Raw genomic sequence first — 25,809 nt, 5'->3', positions numbered from 1 at the left:
ATCTGAATGTCTGTTGTCTGAGCGGCGTGCACGTCTCGTCGGTGTGTTTACAAACGATTGGACTTGCGATCATAAAAAAAAATTGTGAACATTTTAAAGTTATAAAAAACACTAAATCGCTGGCAGTGGGCAAACACAGCCAGAAATAAGTCTGGCAGAGAATGAGTTAATATATATATTTTTTAAAGAAAACATTTGTCAAATATTTTGTTCCAGGGACCTCCAGAAGTAAAGATTTGAGTTACAAATGTTTGCTTTAAAAATATATATATTCAAAGATTTGTACAAATGTTCAAGATTTTTCAAAAATAGCAGAACAGTACAAGCTCGTAGCGTGGCACTCGGTGCTATATAAAAAGTATAAAATAATGATTATAGCTAAAATCTAAAATGACACAGATGCGTTACGGATTGAATGGGTTAAAGGCACCAATCTGCTCATCGGGAGCAGTTGGGGGTTCCGTGTCTTGCTCAAGGACACTTCAGCCACCTGACTCCATCCAAGACTTATTATAAGATGAATGTTGTGTCAGAGGCCTGTCAATGTGGGACCCAAAATTGGGGTAGATCGGATGATGCATTTGTGAATTTTGCAATTTGTTGGTTAAACGGGCCCTTCCTGCAAACTTTGTAAGCCAATAATAGCCAGTCAGAATGGAGTATGGAGTTTTTTATCCAAACATTTATTATACAAAATAAATAAATAAAAAATCCTCAACATTTTTTTTTTGCGAAATCGATTGTGTGGGCCAGCTCTCTATGTGGGTGGGCCACGGCCCACCCAGGCCCACCCATGGCTGCGCCCCTGCGAGAGTGTGTTTTGCCCTCTGTCCGTCCGTCCGTGTGTGTGTGTGTCCGTCCGTGTGTCCGTCATTCTGTCTGTGTACAGCTAATCTCCGGCACCGTTGGCTTGCTCGCTGTGAAACTATGCACACACACTCCCTGGATGCCAAAGCAGAACCTCTGCCCCAAATTTTTCACATGGGCCTTTAATAGCGCCACCAGGAGGCCGATTTGTGCAAAACATATTTTCTGACAGTACTCCTACAGTATCTCTATAGTCATTAAACGAAACGGGTCTTTCAGATTTTTCATATTCCATCCTGATTGGCTAAAAATGGCTCAAATCCGCCTCATGGTGGCGCTATAACAGGCCGATTCGTGTTTTTACCTATAACTGCACCAATCTGTGTAAAACTTTGTAAGCGCACTCCCTAGAGGTCAAATAAAAACCTTTGCCCTGCATTTTTCACATCTGCCTTTCACATTGGCCTGTTATAGCGCCACCAGCAGGTCTAATTTAGCAAAAAAAATAATGAACAAAATACCTCAAATCATGAATGCAGTGTCCGATTGCCGTGCAAGGCATAAGAAGAAATGGCACCCTTTTCACATTTCTTGCCCTTAACTGGGAACCAAAGTTGGGTGTGTCACTATTCTATAGGTTGGAAGATGCAGATGCGATATAAACAATGGCAAAAGCAAGCGAAAAATCATAAATAAAAAAGTAGCTGTAACTGCCATTGACGATTGAATTTCCCCTGTGAAATGGACACTTCAACTGGTCATATTTGACATATTGCTGGCCAGGCTTGGAATCGAACCAGGGGCTATTCCAAGAATCTAAAACAGAACCAGTTCTAGAACCGAAGTTATTTTGGTGTAAAAGGGGCCAAAGTACAAGAGGGATTTCTCTCCAGGATGACAAATTGTCTCCATCCACAGGAACGGGTAGAATGGTTTAATAATGTCGTCCCCTCATTACAACTGAACACCTGTTGGAAGATTCTGGAAGACCGCAGACCACACCAGTTCAAAATGTCTCTATATAGGAACTGCTATTCATCTTGCAACACGGCACCCATGCTAAGATTCTGTCATCTCATTTTCTCTCTCCAGTATATCGTCAATGTCGGGCAGAAACCTTTGTGTTTTTTCGTAAATTAACTTCCTACTTTTGCTCATTTTGAATTTGAATCCTGAAAAGTAACAGTTTTGGTTTCCACCTGAAAGAAACAATATGAAATTGTATTCCTGAATTAGTCCAACAGTGGCTGATCAAAACACTGTGTTTTTTGCTCATAACCAGCAACACAGCAACCGGTTCATTTGTATGTAGACAATAACAAATTAGCATACTAGTTAAAAGGCACAGTCTGGGCAGCCATGAGCACTCTGCCTCCGTCCTTACCGGATACCACAGATCTATTCTCTAAACCTCCACCTCATCTCCTCACCCTGTTTGAGCTGTTCAAAAATAAATATCCCTTGCTTAACCCATTAAGACCGGGAATGCATCTGTGTCATTTTTAGATTTCTTTGGCTATTCAAAAATGGCAGATATACAAGCTCATAGAGTGCTGCGCTACGAGCTTGTAGATTTTTTTTGCAAATCTTTGAATATATATATTTATTTTTAAGCAAACATTTGTAACTCAAATCATTGCTTCTGGGGATTCTACAAATGTCTTCTAAATCCTAACGGTCTTTTCTAAAACGTATGTTGCTATATATATCAGTGGTTCTCAAACTTTTTCATGTCAAGGACCACCAAAATGTATATGTATTTGGCCGCAGACCTCCCATCCAAAAATACTTTGTCCCAGGGACCACCAGAAGCAAAGATTTTAGTTACAAATGTTCGCTTTAAAATAGCAGATCTACAAGCTTGTAGCGCGGCACTCATTGACGCGCTATGAGCTTGCGTATCTATTTTTGAATAGCCAAAGAAATCTGAAATGACACAGATGCTTTCTTGGATTGAATGGGTTAATAAGAGAGTGGGCAGCTTATACCTCTTTTGAACATGTTTTTTCCCTTTGTGACAGACGGTATAGGAAAGCAGAGAGGGAGACAGCGTAGGGGAGACACAGGAGGAAGAAGGCTCTGGTGGGACTCGATTCTAGGCCAGCATGTGGCGCACAGTTCTGCAGGTGAGCAACAAGAGCATGGGTTCATGGAGCAAACAAAGCATCTTAAAGAAGCACTATGCGCCTTTATTTTTTTGTCCGATCTGTATGGTAGAGTATGTTAATATAATATAACTCATACAATTGGGGTGGTTGTATTTTGTCTCCCTGCTATTCTATTGAGGCATTTAGATCGTGTCAAAGGTCAGGTCTCACCTAGACACAGGAATTTTTGACCTGATGGTCAAGATTCAATTTATCCCCTGAGCAAGCAGGCAGGCTCTATTCGCTCAATGGTAAAAATGTCATAGTGCAACTTTAACCTTTAACCACTTAAGCCCTATATACTTTTGTCGTACAACAAATAGTGAAAATAGCCGACCGACAGGCTCACAACACGTCACAACCTGCCGCATTGGGAGATTGTACACGGCTATTTGCCTATGGCTATTTTTGCCATTTTCCTAAATTTTCTCCAATAATAAAATAACTATAAATAAATATATAGGTTTTTTTCGTAAATTCCTACTAGATCATACAAAAGTAGCAAATCTACAATGTGTTTTGAGCTTGTAGATCTACTACTTTTGAAAAGTAACAGTTTTGGACATGTTTCCACCCGACAGAGACGATATACGAGTGTATATATACATACAGTATACGCTATATATAAACTAGAGCCAATGACTACACCAGTTTGCTCCACAGCGGTAGTGACTAACTACTGCCACAATAACAGTGTCTCTGCGTGGGCTGCTGTCTCCTTGATGTCTTTCCACTGGGTAATTAGCAGCAGTGCCACAAGGAGTTTCAAATAAGATTAAAAATAAATCTCCTCTCTTATAGCTTTGTTTTTACCCTTGCGCTTTACAAGGCTATTTGACACACATACAAAAGAGAAGGAAAAACACCCCTTTTTTAACTCTTGAACTTAGTTTAACTCAACCCCCTCGACTCAAAGATGAACTTTTTTTTCTTCTTGTTTTTCTCTAAGTTTTTTATCCCACGATTTTGTAACCCTTTTTTCACCCGGTGCCAATTTTCTAAGTGATCCTGGGCGCTACACTCCAACCACAGCCTAGGGTGATCTTCTTGTCACCTGACAGGGGGGAGTTTCCCCGGTTGGACGTAGCACGTGGAAGGAACATGTTATTCCAACCAGTTCCCTTCCCCTCCATCAGGCGCCCAGCTGTCATGGGGGAGGCGATATAGCGACCAGGATTACTACATGTTTTTGTGAGGGTATTAACTACCCTAGGAGACATGGGGAGAACATGCAAACTCCACACAGAGCAGGCCCTTTCGCCAACCCCACCCAGGGTATGGGCGCTGATGACGTGGAGGAGAAGACACGCCCACAGTGTCCCCGGAGGAAAATGATTTTTTTTGACCGTTAAGAAATCATATAGTCTCTTCAATGTAAATGTGTCTTATTTGTATGTATCGTCTTTTTTGTTAATGGTATAGCAAGATACCAGGGTTGTGACTCTTTCGGAGCGGGAACTTTGGGGGGTGGGAGGGGTAACATACAGTACACTCTTTTTGATGCTTTTGTCTTGACCTGAATATGATTTGGAAAATACCAATAAAGCAACTTTGAACGAAAACAAAATAAATCATATCGTCTCTGTCGGGTGGAAACCTCATATGTCCAAAACGGTTACTTTTCAGGATTCAAATTCTAGGAGGTGAATCTTCATCTCAAAACTCTGGTATGTGTAGGTGTCACATGCAATGAGAGAAATAGCTGTCAACCAAATGCTGGTATATTTTGGCTGTGTCACTTTGGTAGTTAACCACCCATATTGTGGACGTTTATTTCATATTTCTAGCAATGTGGCTAATGGTACGGTCACAGTCACACCGAACTTTGATTCTGTATATGCGGTGGATTCTGCCAATGCTTTTCAATTGGGAATTGAGCGGGTTGTTGCCCTTGCGCATCTTTCCGTGTGTTGCGGACATCTTGCGTTTATGCGTTTATGCATTCTATGCACCAGGGTGCCTCCAATAGAGAAAATGTCTATTTGTAGCAGATACATGCTTGAGACAGTTGCTTCTTTCCCCCTCTGTCCAATCGGATGCGTCGAGGACGGACCGGCCTGGCAACATCAAGACAGAAGGCGCTGCAAGCTACTCCGTTTTTTAGGCTGCGCTGGCAGCGCAAAATAGGCGGCGTGCACAATCTGCGTTTATCAGCCTGCAGACATAGTTCTGTGTGACCGTACCCTAGTACAATATTGAAGGTGGCATAATGATATTTTGGAATCCATTTAATAGTTTTTTTGTGCTTGTAACAGATAAAATATTTATAGAATTAATGATTTCTCATTATAAAATTAATGTCCATTACCACTTACGTTGCGTAAAAGTACATATCACTCGCTGGTGCAGACCAGAGAAATTCCCTCTGTTCCTGTCAATCTTCGCCGCCGATGGCATACACCGCACAAAATGCCACGGGCACAGGCGCTTCTCAGCGGCCCAGTTGCCCGACAACACCGTGGGTGTGTTCAAGCATTTACAGGCTTTCCTGTGCATATTACCCTTGTAACATATTCATAGAATGTAAGTTATTATAGTTTATAATTTTTTCAAACCACGATTTAACATCTAAAGAATATACATGGAAATAAGGAAAACCCTGCAACATTTATATAATGTGGTCTCTGGATTCACTATTGCTTGATTATAATTAGTTAAACTATGGAAATAAACTGTCCTTCCAAACAATGCGAAAGTCAGATGATTAACACAGAAATACACCCAACACATACGTACATACAGTAGATTATTGTTGGACCAAGAAAGCATGTTGATCCCGTGGAATTGTGGCTGCAGTCAACCCAGTTTCAACCCTATCCATGTGAGCTAAACACATGCACACACGCACCACTCACACACAGAATATACAAAAAACAGAACCCTTTTTAACTTTTAATCATAAATCATCGCTTTACAAAACCGTTAACCACATGACAATGATTTTGGTTGGCATGGCAACCACTGTAACCTCTGGGTTTAAAAAGAAAACAAAACTCCAGCAAGACGACTTGGCGTATGTGTGATTGTGTGTGTGTGTGTGCATATCCACACAGCTTTAACTGTGGTTATGTCTCTAAGTCCACAGCCAGTCGAGTCATTAGTCCCCGTCATCTTTGATAGCGTCACTGTCATGGATTCTCAGTCCTGTTCTTAACAGCTACTTGCCATCATCAGGCTTCCCACCTTCAGTCGTACCGGTGACATAGTTACTTTCCGTGACATTCCTGGCGGTTGTTCGGTGCCGTTACTCTGGTTACTGTTCCGGTCGCTTTCGCCGCAAGACCTCGACGGTCTTGCGGCCGTAGTGCCAGTAGCTGTACCCCGACGTAGCTGTGGTCACCGCTGTGATGTACCTATAATACAAGACACTGTAGTCAGCCACTAGCCAAAGCCTGACCTCAACACTGCTGTCCTGTATCTGTCAGCGTTGTCCAATCTGCATACAAAATAAATGTAGTCCCTTTTGGTTGTTTTGGGGATATTTGTCACTGTAGATTTGCACCTACGTGAAATTTGTCCGCTGCATTTAACCCATCTAACTATCAGGAGCAGTGAGGAAGGGCCATTAATACAGCACCCAGGGAGTAGATAGGTACCGTATTGAAGTGTCTTGCTTAGGGACACTTCAATACATACATGGGCGAACCAGAGGCAAACCAGCTGCGGTCGCAATCTATGCAGGCTCAACTGAAAATTATTATTTGCTAGGGGAAACCCTACTATTCAACACAAGATGATAAGTTATGCTGCACACAAAAACTGCAGTGTACAGTGTAGGCATCATTTGGGGGGAGAAAGAAGAAGAGTACATACTATATTAATTAAGATATTCACGTTCAGTTCAGCCGCTCTCTACCTGCTTGCCTCTGCCACGCTAGCAAAGCTGCCGTTGTGTGAACACAGAAAACCACGGCAGCAGCAGGTAACCACCCACTGTGTGTAAACACCTACATGAACCATATGTACCACACACCCATTTAGTCCTGGAGGCGAAATCAGTAGCCTAAGAATGTTACTCTTCATGTGTTGTGACTAAATATACTTTTCAGCGTTGGGAACATGCACGCACAGACAAAAAGTTATCCGGGCACACAAAGACGCATTTCAATCAATTTGGACCGTGACCCAAAATGAGTTTGACACCCTCCTGATAGACAATAGCAGTTTGCTATTGGAAGAATATTAGCGACATCAACAGCAAATTAGATGTTAGATGAAGTCCTAACGTGTCTGTTAACTATGATATCGTTGCTGTCAGGCAGAAACCTCCTATTTCCATATTGTGCTTTTTGTGTTTTTTCGTGAATTAACTCATTTACTGCCTGAATTATTTCTGGCCGCGTTTGCCCACTGCCAGAGATTTTTCATTGAAAAAAGTACGCAGGAGGCGAGATACAGAATTTTAAAGTTTTAAGTAAGTTTTAAGTAAGTTAACAAGGAAGTGGATAGGAGTCTAGATCTTCGAAAAATCATATCTCCTTGGTCTTTGGGTCAAATTTGAAAAAAAAAAAAAAATTAAAAATTAAAAAGAAAAACATTTTCTTTTTTGAAAAAAAATAAAATTAAGTTTTTTTACGTTCTTGGCAGAGTTGGTAATTGGATATAATTACGTTTTTTACGTTCTAGGCAGGGAATGAGTTTTAATGCTCTACTTGATCATACTACAGCGTCACACAAAAGCATAAAAAGTAGCATATCAACAAGCTCAAAATGTGGCGTGAAGCGACACGTTTTGAGCTTGTCATTTTCTTATCTGAATCCTGAAAAGTAACCGTTATGGACATATGAGGTTTCCACCTGACAGAGACGATATTCAATTATTTAATTAGCTGCCAAGTGTCACTCTGTTTCAGTAAACAATCTGTCATACATTAGTATCTTACTAGAAGGAATGTGAGCACACAACTACAGTCAAATATAAATGATAGGACAAACTTGCTGGGTAGTATAAGAGAATGATGCCAGCACTCACGTTGTGTCCCTCAGGTACTTATATTATATATAATTACACTAATTAAAGGTCACTGTAATCGCATTTATAATGCATTATAATGCACTCATAAGGCTTCATAATTATAACAAGGTTTATGTAGTATTAAGTGCTGGTCATAATGCATTATAAGCTCAGCGGAACAACACATTACCATACATACAGTCAGTTATGAAGTGTCTTTGCTTTAAGTCGTTATGCATAATTATAAACATTTATAACGAGTGTTATGAAGCCTTATAAGTGCAATTATAATGCGTTATAGATTCAACCTTTAGAACTAAAGCGTTTTATTTTACTTGAAAAGTAAACCGGCTACAGGCAATCAACGGTCGCGTTTCGGCTCTATGCCTTCATGAGCTAATGATTAGAGATTAGCTGATGAAGGCTATTAGAGCCGAAACACTTCCTGATTGCCTTGTTGATGCCCCTTTACTTTTCAAATAAATGTACACTTGGCATCAATCTCTTTATTCATTAGTATCTACAACTGTCTAATGACTGCTTACAAAAAACCTTTGAGTGTGAAAATAAAGAAAGAAATCCACATTGAGACTAAAAGCACGGTATGATATGAGTGTGTTACCATAGCGACTGCAGCAGTATACTGTCTGTGTACTGGAAGACTGGAGCGGCCAGGGACGCTGCCACCAGGAGGAGCTGGATGGCTGTGTTCACCTGCACATACACACACACACACACACACACACACACACACAAACACACGTTTGTATTCATGAATTAAAGCAAAATAAAATCTCACGACATTGTGTCCTAATGTCCGATTTGTGAAAGTGTGAAAGGAGCCCTCCACTCTAGTGCCGTTTCCTAAACAATTAACATAATATGTAGAAATATGACGGTTTAGTAATATTGTTCCTACTGTTCATACTGTCAACGAGGTGAAGAAATCACAGATTGAGGCTTTAAAATTTGCTTTTATGAAATATCCGAGACAATTTTGGTTTTATGGAAGATGCTTCTGAACATAATGCTAGTTTGACCACTTTGAATGCTTGAATCTTAAAATAATAACCAAAAACAGCCTATCTACAAGCTCTCAATGCGTCGCAGAGAGCTTGTAGATCAGCTATTTCCGCTGCTCAACATGCTTTCATAAAAGACCAAATGACTGAAATCAGTAGTGGCAACTGAGAACTTTAATCCATGTTAGTATTACTTGTGAAGACATCAACATCTTAAGACTGTGAGACATTTTTCACCCAGAACTAAAGCCAAAAATAGCAGATCAACAAGCTCTGCCGGCACGTTGTGAGCTTGTAGATCGGCTATATTTAGTGCACAATACCGGCACGCAATCAGAACCCGCCTAACCCCAACACCTAGACCTAACCTCTAAATGACTAATCCTAACCCCAACACCTAACCTCTAAATGACTAATCCTAACCCCAACACCAAACCTCTAAATGACTAATCCTAACCCCAACACCTAACCTCTAAATGATTAATCCTAAACCCAAAACCAAACCTCTAAATGACTAATCCTAACCCCAACACCAAACCTCTAAATGACTAATCCTAACCCCAACACCTAACCTCTAAATTACTAATCCTAACCTGAGTCCTAATTGTAAACCTAACCCTAAACATAAAACAACCATTTCCCTTATACCAGGACAGTTTATGTATATTTCTCAAATTCTACCATACATGTAAGGAGATTTGGTCCTCACAAGTATACTGATAAAAGTACACACACACACACACACACACACACACACACACACACACACACACACACACACACACACACACACACACACACACACACACACACACACACACACACACACACACACACACACACACACAGTGTAACACTCCTTATGTTGGGTAATGGTGCCACCTAGTGCCAGAATAAAAACAAAACCAAAGCATTGTTGATCATTCTATTTTTAATCACTCTCTGCCCCTTATACTTAACTTAAGTACAGTAAAGTGGCTTAGACTAACTGTAGACTAATAGCAGTAATCAATAGTGTCTTTTTCCTGTTCTGTCTATATGGCTACATAGTCACTCCTGCAGGTACAGTGCATAATCTCTAATGTGTTCAAAGTCCAGAAGGCGTGGGCGGTGTGTGTGTGTGTGTGTGTGTGTGTGTGTGTGTGTGTGTGTGTGTGTGTGTGTGTGTGTGTGTGTGTGTGTGTGTGTGTGTGTCTCACCTTGCTAAACGCCGTGGGTTTGAGCTGGGCTGTGGCGTAGCAGGGATTAAAAAACTTACTCAAGGTCACCTAGAGAAAGAGAGAGGTCATATATAGTAGCAGTACTTAAAAAGTGTAGATTTAACAGAGAAAGAATACCCAGACTATACAAATTTTATTTGTATAGTGTGTGTCTTAGTGAAGGTTGTTCCATCTTGCTGACTGTGTGTGTGTGTGTGTGTGTGTGTGTGTGTGTGTGTGTGTGTGTGTGTGTGTGTGTGTGTGTGTGTGTGTGTAAGACGTGTACATAAATACAGTATGTTTTACCGGTGGTGGTACAGTCTTGTATCGGACCCAGAATACTGCAGCTATCAGACCAACGTCTCTGAAAATCACTAGAGCTGTCAGAGGAGCTGGGAGACAGAGAGAGAGTATTATTTTCTATTTCTATTTATTTATTTACCAGGGTCAATGCTGCACATTGATTTTCACATCGATGTAAATGTGTTGTTTAAAATAGAGATCTATTAGCTACCATTACAAAACATAGATCTATCAGTACAAAACAATACCACAAAACATAAGTACAAAAGACAAAACAGTTACCATATAATGTAAAGAAACATGACACAGCAATGAAAATTGAGTTGATAATTATCCATGATTACAAGTTTGGTGGGCTTTAAGCCATCTCTTAAGTTTGAATTTAAAAGTCAAATAATTGGTGCCCACTCTTAATTCGGTACGAAGACTGTTCCAGTGGTGGGAGGCTCTAACAGAAAAGACTGTCCAAACATGCTATTTAACATATGTAGGTACAATACGGTTGATGACAAGAATCAGGGCTTATCTATTGATAAGTCCTGATAAAGATATGCCTCGTAGGTCCCTTTGCATGTTTAATACAAATGTATGTATAGAATATTAAAATGGAACCAAAACATTAAATGGTAAGCCGTCTTAATAAGTTATGACCACAAACACAGACACACGGTTATACCTGGTATAAGCTGAGCATAGGTGAGGCTGACGTATAATATGCTGATGAGGATCTTATCAGCCAGTGGGTCTAGAGCACTGCCCATAGCAGACTTCTGACTGGGCCACGTCCTGGCGATGTAGCCATCTAACTGTGAGACAGAGAGGGATGTTGGTTAGAACCAAGAAGAGATGATACATATTGTCGCTGTTGGGCAGAAACCTTGTGTACGTCCTCCATATTTCAACTTTTTATGTTTTCTCGTAAATTAATGCCCTACTTCATCATACTACAGTGTCACACACAAACGTAGCAAAAACAGCTGATCTACAAACTTATATCGTGACGTGTTTGTAGATCTCTATTTTCTGCTATATTGGAAAAGCTTTGAAAGGGAAAGTGTTTAAGTGCACGTGTGGGTTGTATACACTAGAAAAGCACCCTTTGGCGTTTGGCCCCATCCTACTTGGATTTCGGTTAAATTGTTATCCCAGTGTTTCCCCTATATGCATTAAGCAGTGGCGAGCCGCCACGCCTTAAATCTGGCCGCCACAGTATGTTTTTTTCAACAATTTTATTTTTTTATCCGTGACATATCCGTGATTGGCAGGTAATGTGTTAAGTAAGAAGTGTGAGTACTTCCTCCATCACTCTTTTTTGTTATGTATGACAGTTTGTCTATACTAGTAGGTCTAATAAAAGTATATTTTTCTAAATCTGGAGACAATTCATATGTAAACTATACAGATATTTTCCTGCTCATTACTGTGCACATGTACTATGTCTTCGTGTTTGAGCACAAATATGTATTTTGAGAACCCAAAATTTTTCGGTGTGCACGCTTTGCGCACACGCCACGCATCCTCCCCCACACCTTCAGCTTCTGGCTAGGGGAAACACTGTATCCCGATCAAAAAAAATATTATTTTCTGTTTACTGAAGAGCTGGAGAGACGGGGAGTGTATGTAATCTTGTTTTTTAGTTTTAGTTTTATTTATTCGCACAGTAAAAACAGTACATAAGGTAACAATTATTAAAAGACAAATAAATAAGTGCAGGTGAGAAAGGAAACCCATATATACAAGGTTCTCTCCTAAAATAATAGTAACTTAAACATAATAATCAAACATAAGACACGACAAACGAGTACCGACTGTGAAGTTGAATGTGTGTGTGTGTGTGTGTGTATGTATGCAGAAGTAAAACTACATATGGTAGAAGCAGGTGGAGAGGCTTGATTCATCAGGCTGGTCCTCAATCTATCACCTCAAATGTATCGACAAGCTGCCAACAACGAGCATGTGTTACTCCTCTCTCCCACCTATCACCTCTGCTGCCCGGGCATGCTGCTGCTGAGTCAAGCCCAATTCATACTTCAGCGCGAGACACCAGAATAAACGACCTACAAGCTCAAGCTTGTAGGTCAGCTATTTTGAACTATTTGTCGTACAACGATGTATCATTTTGTTGATTCAAGCATTTAAAGGATGTGTAAGGTAGCGTATACACTATGGTCCCTTTAAAAATAAACTAGACATGCCTTTTTTTCATGCCCAAAAATGGGGACGTGCACAGCTTTACTAGAGTGAGTGTTGTTGTTGGGTGTGTGTTTGCAGTGAGATTTACCAGGTCCGTGGCTCCAGCCAACGTGAACAGAACCAGACCTTTACTAGAGTGTGTGTTGTGTTGTGTGGTGTGGTGTGTCTGTTTGCAGGGAGATATTTACCAGGTCCGTAGCTCCAGCCAACGTGAACAGAACCAGACTCAAGGTAAAGTGCTGCTGGATGATCAGGTGGCCCAGGTATGGAGCCAACACGATCCGACACACACACAACAGGTTAGGGATCGTCCATGGATTCTCATACTGCAGAAACACAATAGAGTAGATAAAATATAAATGGATACAGGTGAACAGTGGTTCTCAAACGTTTTCTTGTCAAGGACCCCCAAATTGATTTGTATTTGGCTGCGGAACCCTCATCTGAAAATGTTTCGTGCCAGGGACCCCCAGAAGAGAAGATTTGTGTTAAAGAAATCGAAATCATTCAAACATTTCCAATGAAAATGTTCAAAAATAGCAGATGTACAACCTCGCAGCACAGCACCATGTGACATGTACGATGTGACCTTGTATATCTACTATTTTTGAATAGCCAACGTATCAATGGATAAAGTGGTTAAAATGATTGTGATGCTGTATTAACACATTTTGCTGGGGATCCCCTGGAACCCCCTTAAGGACCCCTGGGGGTCCCCGGACCCCACACTTTGATAACCACTGCCCTAGTGAACAGCTATTTATTCAGAACTGTATTGAGATTTACTAATCCTATTGTGGAACAGGGACTCTGCACTAAATCTTAAAATAAAAGATTATTGTCTGATTTCTCCAGTGAGCAGAAAGTGCTTAGATATGTACAGTAGGTGTGCAATTTTGGCCACATAATTCATGTTATCTTGAAGTATTATTGTGATGTGCAATAGGCTCTGTGCATAACACTAGTCCCAGACAAAGATGCTGAATTTAAGAAGCCCTTCCCACGCTCCGCCACGAGGCAAGAGATGGTACACACGGTCTCATAAGTGGGCGTGGTTGCCTCCCCCAACCCCATCTCTCCCTGGCTGTGAACATCATGTAGAGGTTGTGCGTTGCATGTTTTAACCAGTTCTTGCGAGACAGAGTGCGTTGCTGGTACAAACAAAGGGAGTAAGGTCTGTCTGTCTCCCCCCCCCTCGTTTACTTCCTGTTTACATTTTTTGTATTTCCGGATGCGCTTCATCAATACCGCCCATTGTGAATTTCCGACAGAATCGGCCGCAGACGGCATTAAAACACTTTATTGAAAAATATGGATTATTACATTGCACTACTACGCCGTAGAAAGAGTTAACATTTGGGGCGTGGGGGTAAGCACCTTTTTTTTTGCATTTGTACATATTTGGAGATCTACGGGCTACCCTACCCTACGACTCTCGTAGATTGAAAACGTCAGAATCATAAATACGTCTACGAGAGTCGTATTCTACGGCTAAGACCTGCAAGTGGACCTTTGCAGTTCTAACTCTGACAGTGTAACAATGGAACCAAATGGACCTGTGGTTCCGTTGCTACACTCTCAGAGTTATAGGGGTTCATGGTCTAACACAGAGGTTCTCAAAGTGGTGTCCGGGGAGGACCCCCAGGGGTCCTTGAGGGGTTTCCAAAGGGGTCCCCAGCATAAGGATTGATAATTAGGAACAAAGTGGACTCTTAATAGTTCTACAACTCTGAGTGTACAAATAGAACCAATTTTGAACCCAGAATCTCAGAGCTTTGGGGTCCGTGGTCTCTAATGAATACCAAACTGAGTCTGAGGGTCCTTGAAATGTAAAAGTCCTGCCAACCTCAGACTGTGAAAATCAAGGAGATGTGTGGGGGGAGCGTGACCACCGACTGGTGGACGTTTGATACTTTTATTAGGCTTTACTAGCATAGGACAATTATAGGTACATCATTTTGTAATTTCATCTATTAAAAAGCTAAAAATAGCCGTACAGAAATGTATTTGATGAGTGATGACTGAAAACAATTACAGAGACATCTTTAATAATAATAACAACAACTCTCAAACTTTTAAAGTTCGAGAACCACACTGGTCTTACATTGGCGCATACCAAATTTGGGGACAGTTTTGTTTGAGAACCACCCACCAATGGGAAACCATTTCCTTTCCCTCCCAGTCAGTCAGTCAGTCAGACCACTTTCACTTTACGTACCAGTTCGTTGAATTTAAACAGGCCTTGTCCCGTTACAGCGTCGGGCTCGTTGCGGTCTGTGGTTGCTGTGGTAGTGGAACTGGAACCCTCCCGGGGCTCGTGGGGTTGTTTCCCGGGGGCGGCCTGGCTGCACAGTCCTCGGGCCGAGGCCACCCCGGTTGTTGTTGTTGTTGTTGACACGGGAGGCCGTCGTCGTGGGCCACCATGACCTCCTAGTCCTAGACCTCCTCCTCCTTCCCAGGGGAGCGACCGGTTTCCTCCAGCGCGCAAGGAGGACTTCCAGTGGGACCCCTGGAAGTCCTCCGTGCGCGCTAAAAACCCCGTGGGACCACCACCACCCCCACCGTCCCACGAAGGAAAATGTCTCTGTCTCGCGCACTGCTGGGTGACAGTGACAGGTGCGCGTGCGAGGAGCCGCCATGACGCAGCCTGGCCCTCCAAACACCGGACACCGCCTCGCCAGCACAGCAGCACGTGACTCTTCCGAGCGCACAAGTACAACACCTCGAGCCCCATTGTTTGTTTGTTTGTTTTGTTTTAGCGAGCGGGCGACGGTCTCTCGCTAGTGTCCGTTAATGTTGTCGTCTTCATGTTTTTTATTAAACAAAAAGGACTTCCGTTTCCTGCCTGTTCTTCTTCACGAGCGAGCGGACGAAAGCAACCCGACCCTGCAGGCCGCCATGTTGTTGACGTATGACGGAGTCACAGCGGCGTCGTAAAGCTGTCATCGCTGAGTGGCCGCCGCGGCGCCGCCCCCTCTAATGGCTGTGTGCCGTTTCTTTTTACATGCGTCCTAGAATGTTTCCTTTGCTCGTTCACTTTACTTACTACAGACACATGTGTCTGATTGATTGAATACTTTATTTAGAAGTTTGCAGAAAAAAAAGCACATGAGTGTACAGTTTAAATACAAGGTCAACTCAATAGGATTGAATTGAAAAGCCCATGAAAACCTAATGGCTTGTTCCCCATGTACTCAATTCACAGTGACATATAGGGTGCGTTCGGATATTGCACACCGGAGCGCACTCGCCTATTAGTTTGTATTGGCCAGTGCGCTCAGTGCTGTATTTCCGAACGCACCCTAAATGACAGACAGATATGCAGCAGTACTATGCAGAACATCATATAAACAGTTTAGAAATTGAAAAATAAGAAAAACGAAAATATGTACAGTAAAAAGTTCGAGAAAAAAAAGGGGGGGGGGGGTAGGTTATGACTTTTACAGGGGCCAGTTTTGAGGAGAGTAGGGTTTTACTCTCTTTCACTGCTTTTGGTAGGGCATTCCAATTTTTTGTTGCATAATGGAGAACGAATTCAACCCCTTGTTTGTGCCAAATCTGGGTTGGACGTGATCAGTGGAGCTACCTCTGGTGTTGTGATTGTGGACTACATTTATGTTTTTGAAGTACTTCGACAGGTACATGGGTATCTTAACGTTATGGTGTATCTTGTAGACCAGGCCCCTTGCAAGTTGCTGTACTCTGTCCTCTACCCTGAGCCATCCGACCCTAGCAAAGTGAGCAGGGGTTAGATGAGTTGTAGATGAAAGGCCAAGGATTAGCCGTACCAGTTTGTTTTGGGGTGTCTGGAGCCTTGTTTTTAAGGCCTTTGTGGTGTTGTGGTACCATGAGGTGCATGCATAATCGAAGTGACCTTGGATGAGGGCCCCTGTTAGAATCCTCAGAGTTTTCTTACTGACTAGAGAGGAAATCCTATACAAAAAATGTGTTAAGCTATTACTTTCAATGGTGTGACGTCATGTTCTCTTAATCTATTATACACTACTGCTGCTACCCTACAGTCACATCTCTCTCATAAAGCTATACCCTGTCAACTGGTATGAAGAATCAAACTTAAACAAATTATCGTCAATTACAGTATTTTAACAGATATGGGTGGATTCCATGAACACAGTCATTTCTAATCAAGCTGTCATAATGTTGTTACTTATTTCTAGCAAAAAAACACAGCAGCCGTCCAGTATGATGTGTGGATAGTGTGTTTGTGGCTGTGCTCCTCCCTGTCTCAAGTAGGAGTCACTTCATGGATATGTCTAAATAATTGTTGGAGTTGTTATTAAAGGACCACTTCACCCATTTTCAACCTATCATCATATAACTGGTCATCACTATGCTCATTATAATATGGCACAATTTTCCCCTTCTCTGTCTATGTCTCAGAGGAGGGCTGTGGACAGTTCAGAAACCCGCCTACATAGTGACAGCAATTATACTGACCATTACAATGAGTTACCAGCAAATTGATTCACACATTTCTGTGTATTTTCACTGCTGTTGCATCCTAATTGGCTCACCTGCCAGTGAGGAGCCCCCAACGGGAAGACGTAGAGCTTTTGTCTTACTTCTCCCACCCAACACTCCCCACTGACAGGTGCCGCCCCAGCCCGTATAAGTACAGTACGTCAAGAAAAAGTTCCAATCACACACAAATTTGGCGGCCCCTTTGTAGTAACTCTGAGGACCACCTAAGGATCCCGGACCCCCTGTTGAAGACCCCTGCTTGCTTCATAGTATATGCAGTATGTATATAGTATGCCTGTGTAATTCATAGTGAACAAGTAGAAAGGTCTTTGTAACAGGTTTGAAGCGGAAGTGGATGAATGACTTGACAGAATGTAAAATGGTGCATTTACAGTAAACGGAACTAAACCAGACACATTTTAGAACAGTTAACAGGCAGTCCTCTTGTATATCAGTCAGCATGTGTGTGACACAACCCAACCCCCCTGCAAGACAAGAAGCATTTTTGTTGCGATGGAGGAAGGCCTGGCTGTGACCTTACCCGACTCTAAACCAGAGACGAGGAACAAAAACTAAAAAAGGAGAATAAGGAAAAAAGAGTGCAATTAAAACATTATTTTCAGATCAGTATATTTTAACAGTGATCTGTAAAATAAGTACTATAATGCAAATGATCATGAAATGATGTTTGTGAAACCTTGTGTTAAGGTTTCGAACCCTTCACCTCCACATTCCACGTCTGGAGTTCCTGTTCACAATCCAGTGGGCCGTTCTCACTCTGCCACCTAGACACTCAGGCTCACCTCATCATTCTCCTCCCTGTGGCAAGCTGACTGGGTGTGGCACTGCACACCTGTTTCCATTTAAGCAATATTACACGAGAGGGTGTGCTTTACCGTCATTATTAGCACGCCTGTGATGCGGTCAGGAACGAGGCGAAGCCGAGTTCCGCTGCGATCACAGAAGTGCTAATAATGTAAGGTAAAGCACACCCTCGAGTGTAATATTGCGATTATACAACAGTTACCAACAAAACACATCCAACTGTATTCATATTGTGGGGCAATTCATAATAAAAAAAATTCGCTTATCCGTTTCCCTGTAAAGAGAAGAGTTTATTTGACTGAGACAAAATAGTCCCTGTAACAGCGCAGCACTCTGTCATCGTCTCATCAACACAGCTGATTCCAGTAGGCTATATGCTCCGTCGTACGATCGTGTTACGTGGCCAAAATAACTGATCTACAAGCTCACAACGCGTCAAGATGGCGATGCGTTGTGAACTTGTAGATCGGCTATTTTTGCCGTGCGATACCTTCGTACGATAAAGTATAACATACACTGGACTGTTAACGAAATGGGAGTAATTTTACTTTAACACAGGAGGATATTTATACAGTATGGATGTTACCATTGAAATAAAGCACACTTTTTTCCAGTTATTCCTTTTATTATAGGATTTTAGGCGATTTAGTGTGCTCTCTTCTAACCATTGATCAACCGTAAGTCCACCAAATAAGTCAAAATTAACAACATAGTCCATTTTGCGTAGCTGTTTGTTCTCCGGTGGCGGCGGTGGGTCAGGCTATGCAGGCTACTGTCTGTTTGTTTTCCTACCGTGGGACAGCGTGACTTCACAGCACAGCTGTGCGATATATGGTCTAATCAGGTGCGGACTGCAGTGCGGAGTGATTTATTAATGTGATTAGGCCCGTGCTATGATGCTGGTTTGAAGCACGGCTAGAAAGCTATTTCAGCCAATCAGATTGCTTGGTCGGAACTACCTGTTGTATAATTTCCCATCATCACCAGAGTCTTCAAGAACCCTGCCTTGACTCTGCCCCTTGCCAGCTCTTCCCATAGAATTACCTGGCAAGTATAGCTGAAGCCTACATTGTTGCTGTGTTTTTCTGCAATCCTCCTGATCTCTTGTTTTTTGTCACACTCCAGATCTGCAGTGCCACTCCATGCTTGCCACCACCATTCCTCTGGATCGTTTGTTTGGCTACCGACCACATGCTTGGACTTCCCCTAAGTATAGCTTTATATTATATAATATCTACATATATACAAATACATCTGTGCTACTATTGTATATGTATATTCATGTAGATTTATATAGATATATCTATACAGTTTTCAGTTTTTGTGCTATTTTTGGACATTAAAACGCCTTGCAAGGCATTAACCCTTTCCTGTCTCCTGAGTGGTTGCATTTGGGTTCTGAACACAACTCAGTCTTAACACCTTGTGAAACTTGCATATCTGCATATCGATGCCTTATTGCATTGACAGTAATGCTTGATTTATATATATATATATATATATATATATATATATATATATATATATATATATATATATATATTCTTTATTCCAGACTCGGGTCCATATAAAAAGAAAATACATCACATAATATAAAAAGAGACAGCAGTATAAAAATATACAATGTTCCGTCGCATGACGTGAAGCTGCATTCGGCGCGTTGTGAGCTTGTAGATCAGCTATTTCTGACACGTGACTCCGTCGTATGACTAAGTATAAATTGAGCATGAAGTAGAGGCAACACAGTGCCATGCAGAGCTATAAGCTCTTTGTTCTACGATGTGGTGAACCACACTGAACCAGGTGGGGGTAAACAGTAGGTCAGTTGGAGTTTGACGCAACATCACCAGGGTTTGTCCGTAATTTATTTGACACATACAGTAGATGGATACCTTTAGTGATCCCACAGGGGAATTTCAGTCTCAAAACTGGCAGAAAAAGACTCGCTCGCTGCCATAGATGCCAAGTCAACAAATGAACCTGGCATTTGTCTAAATAACATGGTATCTAATTTTAACCTTTGCATAAGACTGCATGGTCTTCAAGGCTAGGGCAAGTGCTATGGCAAGCAGTGTTAATTTTGTTGACTAAGACTAAGAGACTAATGTTTTGATATTTAGTCGTCTAAGACTAAACAATTTCAGAAGACTAAAATCGGACTAAAACTAATGGTGTTATTCAAAAGACTAAATTTGCTGTCAAAATTAACACTGATGGAAAGTGCTATGGGCTAAGGTGGAGATTAGGGCGAAAAATTGGGAGTGAGTCTGCAGTTCTACTTCTGCCGGGGGGGGGGGGGGGGGGGGGGGGGGGGGGGGGGGGGGGGGGGGGGGGGGGGGGGGGGGGGGGGGGGGGGGGTGCGCGTGGACTGGGGAGGAAGTATCTCCCGGATTTCTTTCACATTGAGGCAGCCATGTACAGTAGTTATAAACAGCGACAGGTCACAGTGCGTGCACTTACATTTGTCGACAGTTAACCCATTAAGAACTGAGGCTGATTCTACAAATGCCTTCTAAATCAGTAGTTCTCAACCTTTTCCTTGCCAAGGACCCCTAATTGTTATGTATTTGGCAGCGGACCCCCATCTGAAAATGTTTTGTGACAGGGACCCCCAGAAGACAAGATTTCTGTTAAAAAATTCAAAATTATTCATCACTTTCAAGATTTTCAAAAAGCAGATGTACAAGCACGCATCACGGCACAAAGTGACACGCTGTAAGCTTGTAGATCTGCAATTTATTTTATAACCAATGCTAAAATCTAAAGTTACACAGATGCTTTCCCAGTTTTAATGGGTTATGCTTTTTTGCTGCTCTAAATACAATTATTTAAATGGCTTCTTGCTAAATACTAATTATGTTAACTCCTGTGAGAAGCAAGAAGAGGTGATTAAATGATGAAATGACGCCTGGTCAGGCCATTGAGGCCAATATATTGGGGGACTCTCTCTCCCCCGACTCATCCTCCTATATTAAAATTGGCTAATGGGCCGACCGCACAGTCACTATGACTCAGACGCAACCACATTTAGAGGCTGGCCGGCGGCACTCACACATAATAACCCTGTCACACATATACAGTACAGTATGGGCATGAAGGGGACAAGGACTGACAGATACAGAGATCTCCATACATGGAGAACACGCCCATAAAGACCAGCAGGCATGTGCAATAAAAAAATATTTAATTATATCATATACTATATTTAATAAATACCAATTTTTTCCGGTTTTCAAATATATTTGGACACAGAATCAAATGTTTTATGGTCATGATTCACCAGGCCTGGGTGGCTTTGTTCCAGGCTTAAAATAATTTATATAAACATTTTCGGAAATCTCTATGTAAAAATGAATGGGGTTTCTATCTGTGGCACCACAAAATGTCCGCCACTGCTATGCCCTATAATGCACACAGATACGCCCCAAGGCATACGGAGAGACCTCAGGATGCTACAATAGGATTCACTTCTTGAGTCTTATTTTATACATGGTCACACAACGGTGTCACGCGACAGAAATAGCCATTCTTGCATCACGATGCAACGCATTGTGACCTTGTAGATCGGCTATTTCTTTAAGCTGTTTTTAAATTTATATTTTGTAGATCAGCTATTATTTAGAATATATCTAAATATCTCTCATATCTCATTACATGAATAGATGAAGCATAACACAATGCAAGGCAGCAAGCATTATGGTATTTATGTTGGGTCTATTGAATTATATTGAAACTATATTGAAACTATAGACAAAAAAATAAGTACTTTTACTCAAGCACAATTTATAATTTAGGCATTTATTAGACTTAATCCAGAGCGATTTACAGTAAGCAAGGTAATACATCAAATGCATAGAGACAGTGTAGTGCCTCAGTAATAGGATCATAGGTAAACCAAGAACCTATCATGTCTAAACAATATAACAATAAACAAATAATATGTACATTGAAACTACAAACTATAGGATGCCAAGTCAACAAATGAACCTGGCATTTGTCTAAATAACATGGTATCTAATTTTAACCTTTGCATAAGACTGCTTGGTCATCAAGGCTAGGGCAAGTGCTATGGCAAGCAGTGTTAATTTTGTTGACTAAGACTAAGAGACTAAGACTAAGGTTTTGATATTTAGTCGACTAAGACTAAAACATTTCAGAAGACTAAAATGGGACTAAAACTAAATGGTGTGTTATTCAAAAGACTAAGACTAAATCAGAATTTGCTGTCAAAATTAACACTGATGGCAAGTGCTACGGGCTAGGATGGAGATTAGGGCAGATTAGAGTCTGCAGTTCTACTTCTAACTGCAAATGTTGTACTTTTTACTCCGCTACATTTGTTTGATAGCTTTAGTTACTAATTACTTTCCAGATTTAGATACATGTTTTAAATAATTATTGTAAAAAAAAAATAAAAAAATCCTATCTTAAACTTAGGATATTGCACATCATATATATACATTACGTATATATATAAACGTACAAAATGGAGTTTAAGTGGATGATCAAAGCATATTATAGTCAAATATAACATGATATACGTATATTGTGCAGGACTTTCACGTCTATCAGAGTATATCTGTACTGGTATTGTTACTTTTACTTTGGGTACTTCTTCCACCACTGCTCTGCAGCACATCTTCACTCTCTCTGTTCCTTGGCCAAATCTTCCGAAAAGAAAATGCATAGAGAAACGGGTCTATGATAGCACTGAACAAGGGCAACCCGTCAACCACTCTCGCGTCATCTGTGAAGCGTAACAGTTTAGAGGCCACGTCGGGTTGTGATGTACGGAGTGAAGTCCCCACTAACCCCACGATACTGACTATGTGACTTGGAACCCAGAGAACGATGAAGGTTATGATGATTCTTGAGATCAGCTGGCTTGTTCTCTTGTTGCTGGACAGAGCTTTCTCTTTCACCTTCCGGTAAAGGCAGATGTAGAAAGATGACATGACAGAGAACGGCACAATGAAACCCAACACTAGCTCAACTACTGTGGCGGTCAGATTTTGCCCTTCCAGCTCTACTGGTCTGCTGCAGACCGGATGTCCATTCTTTATCCTGCCCATTGAAGCAACTGATGGCCATGTCACAAGGCAAGACACCCCCCACAGTCCCACCAACAGAGATCTCTCACCCTTTTTACCTATTCGTGCCCAGCTGCGATGATGAAGGACGTTTACAAAGCGCTGTACGCTCATCAGAGTTATAGTGAAAATGTTGGCATAGAGGCTGCAAAAAACCAAGAAGGAGATGAACTTGCAAAGTCCATTGCTTACGTCCCATGGCCGTAGTAAGTCAACAATCCCCACAGGCACAGTCATCAGACACAGAAGGTCACAGCAAGCCAAGTTCAGCATCAAGAGTTGAGTGAAGTTGTTTTTCTCCAGTCTGCGTAATAGAAGCACAAGCACAGCCACATTTCCAGGAATGCCCAGCGCACAACACATGCCTAAAAGAACCGCTGTGGTCACTTCTGCTGGGCTTCGGGTAAGTTCCACTTGGGTTAGGTTGGTTGGTGAAGTAACCGGGAGACTTGAGTTGTTGAAGATGAAAAGCTCTTCCATTTCGTTCTCGAACAAAAGGTGTTGGATGTCGATGACTGACTGGTGGTCTGGTGTCTTGTGGTTTATATAGGGCAGCAGACAGCGTTTTCCCTACCACTCTACATGACGTCAATCAATGAAGAGGAAGAAAGAACAGATTGCTTATTCAGGAAGAGGAAGTGGTTTTCAAGATCTGTCTAGCAAACAGAAAGAACTTGTGTGGACTACCAGGGGTTCTCAAACTGTTTTGGCCCAGGTACCCCTTGGAGGGGAGATTTTTTTCCAGGTACCCCCCCATCCTCGCAGCAGCGATAAGCATATACTTACAACCACATGTGTACATTTAAATGCCATTGGAACTATTTGTATTAAACAACGTTTCAATCAAAATCTTTCAGACCCATTTCATAGTCATAAACAGAAACCACTACTACTATATGAATCATGTGCCAATAGTAATTTTATTAAAAGTAACTGATCTTAATGGTTCAGACTTCAGAAAATGAACACTTCTACAGTCCTAATAAAAACAGACATGTAAAATGACCAGTCTAAAGGTGACTTTTAGTAGGTGCTTCAATTAAAAAATAATAAATGTATTGTTAGGGATATTCGATATTGACTTTTTTGCCAATATCCGATATTCCGATATTGTCCAACTCTTAATTTCCGATTCCGATATCCAGTGGTGGACAGTAACGGAGTAAATGTACTTGAGTACTGTACTTGAGTACAGATTCTGAGGATCTGTACTTTACTTGAGTATTAGATTTTTTTGATACGTATTACTCTTACTTGAGTACATTTCCAAGACAAATATTTTACTTTTACTCGAGTATATTTCTAGGAAGGCTATAAAGTACTGAGTACTTTTAAGCCCACTCCACATCCACAACAATGTTTCGCCATGCATGTTGCAAGGAGTTGCAACATGCAACTACTTGCAACCATTAACCCCAATGGCAGTTGCAAGGAGTTGCATCGGTGTGTGGTTGACCTTAAAACAGTTTTGTTGCAAGGAGTTGCGACTAGTTGCATTGGTGCGGTTTGGCCTTTAGGTTGGCTGTTTTTTTTCTTCCCTAAAATGCAATTGGCCTAACTTCTGCTCTCACACTAGCCGTGTTTCTGCCTCTTTGTTACATCTTGTATGGGTGTATAGGAAAAAATGTATTTAGTTCTGGTTCCTCAGTCATTTCTATGTTTTTATAGGTGTTTCTGAAGGCTTTGTATAACATCTACAAGCAAGCACATCAGTGCATGCAGTGCAGGTGGTTTCAGAGAGTTACAGTACTTCTCTGAAACAAGAGTTACAAGGTCCTATAAATTCATTGTGAAAACATTACAGCAATTCATTGATATCAAAATTAAGAAATGTACTTCTACTTTTACTTTTACTTTAAGTATTTTTCAAAGCATGTACTTTGGAATACTTAAGTATATTTAAAAACAATTACTTTTTTACTCTTACTTGAGTAACATTTTGACTGAGCTACTTTTACTTATAGTGGAGTGAATTTGACCAAGGAGTATCTGTACTCTTACTCAAGTACTGGGGTCGAGTACTCCTCCAGTCCTCACCCATATAATGAACCTCTCCATCAAACAGGGACGGGTCCCCCATGATTTCAAAATAGCAAGAGTAACCCCTCTGTACAAAAAAGGAAGCAAATTAGACCCCGGCAACTACCACCCTATTTCTATTCTTAGTTTCATCTCGAAAGTCATGGAAAAAATAGTTTATGAACAGGTTGAAAAGTATCTTGCTGAAAAAAATCTTATTTACAAACTCCAATCTGGCTTCAGAAAATCCCACTCCACTGACACATGCCTTCTCTATTTGAACGACCACATCAAACAAGAGGTGGACCAGGGAAAATACTGCGGCATGGTCATGCTGGACCTCCAAAAGGATATTGACACCGTTAATCACTCTATTTTGATTGGTAAGCTAAAAGCAATTGGTTTTGATAGTATATCGGTGAGCTGGATGCAATCCTATCTGGAGGGGAGGGAACAGGTGGTGGAGGTGAACGGAACCCTGTCCCCCCCCTCCCAATGAGCTGTGGCGTTCCGCAAGGAAGTATACTAGGACCTTTACTGTTCCTGATATATGTAAACGACATGTCATCAGCTTGTGACTGCAACCTGTTCCTGTTCGCGGATGACTCGGCTCTGATGGTCTCGGACAGGAACAGGCTGCAGGTTGAAAAAGCTCTAAGCTCTGAGCTCGATACGATCCGCATCTGGCTCGCTGATTACAAACTATCATTACACCTGACCTGGGTAAAACTGAATCCATTCTCTTTGGGTCTAGTCTACAAGATACAC

At 41.5% G+C, this 25,809-nt stretch overlaps 1 protein-coding gene across 1 annotated transcript; it reads right to left on the bottom strand.

Annotated features, from left to right (window-relative positions):
- Positions 1–5,833: 5,833 nt before the first annotated feature.
- On the bottom strand, positions 5,834–15,528 carry crls1 (cardiolipin synthase 1). Its single transcript, XM_080449069.1, has 7 exons — positions 14,844–15,528; positions 12,814–12,951; positions 11,109–11,238; positions 10,436–10,521; positions 10,130–10,198; positions 8,531–8,622; positions 5,834–6,307 (listed from the first exon to the last, which is right to left on the bottom strand). Exons 1-7 carry the CDS (start codon positions 15,357–15,359, stop codon positions 6,208–6,210), a joined length of 1,131 nt encoding a protein of 376 aa, XP_080305195.1. The 5' UTR covers positions 15,360–15,528; the 3' UTR covers positions 5,834–6,207.
- Between the last annotated feature and the right edge of the window lie 10,281 nt (positions 15,529–25,809).

The sequence above is a fragment of the Gymnoscopelus braueri genome (genome assembly GCF_963280865.1).
Source record: "Gymnoscopelus braueri genome assembly, chromosome: 14".
NCBI lineage: Eukaryota > Metazoa > Chordata > Actinopteri > Myctophiformes > Myctophidae > Gymnoscopelus > Gymnoscopelus braueri.
This window is presented reverse-complemented; position numbering and strand designations above follow the sequence as displayed.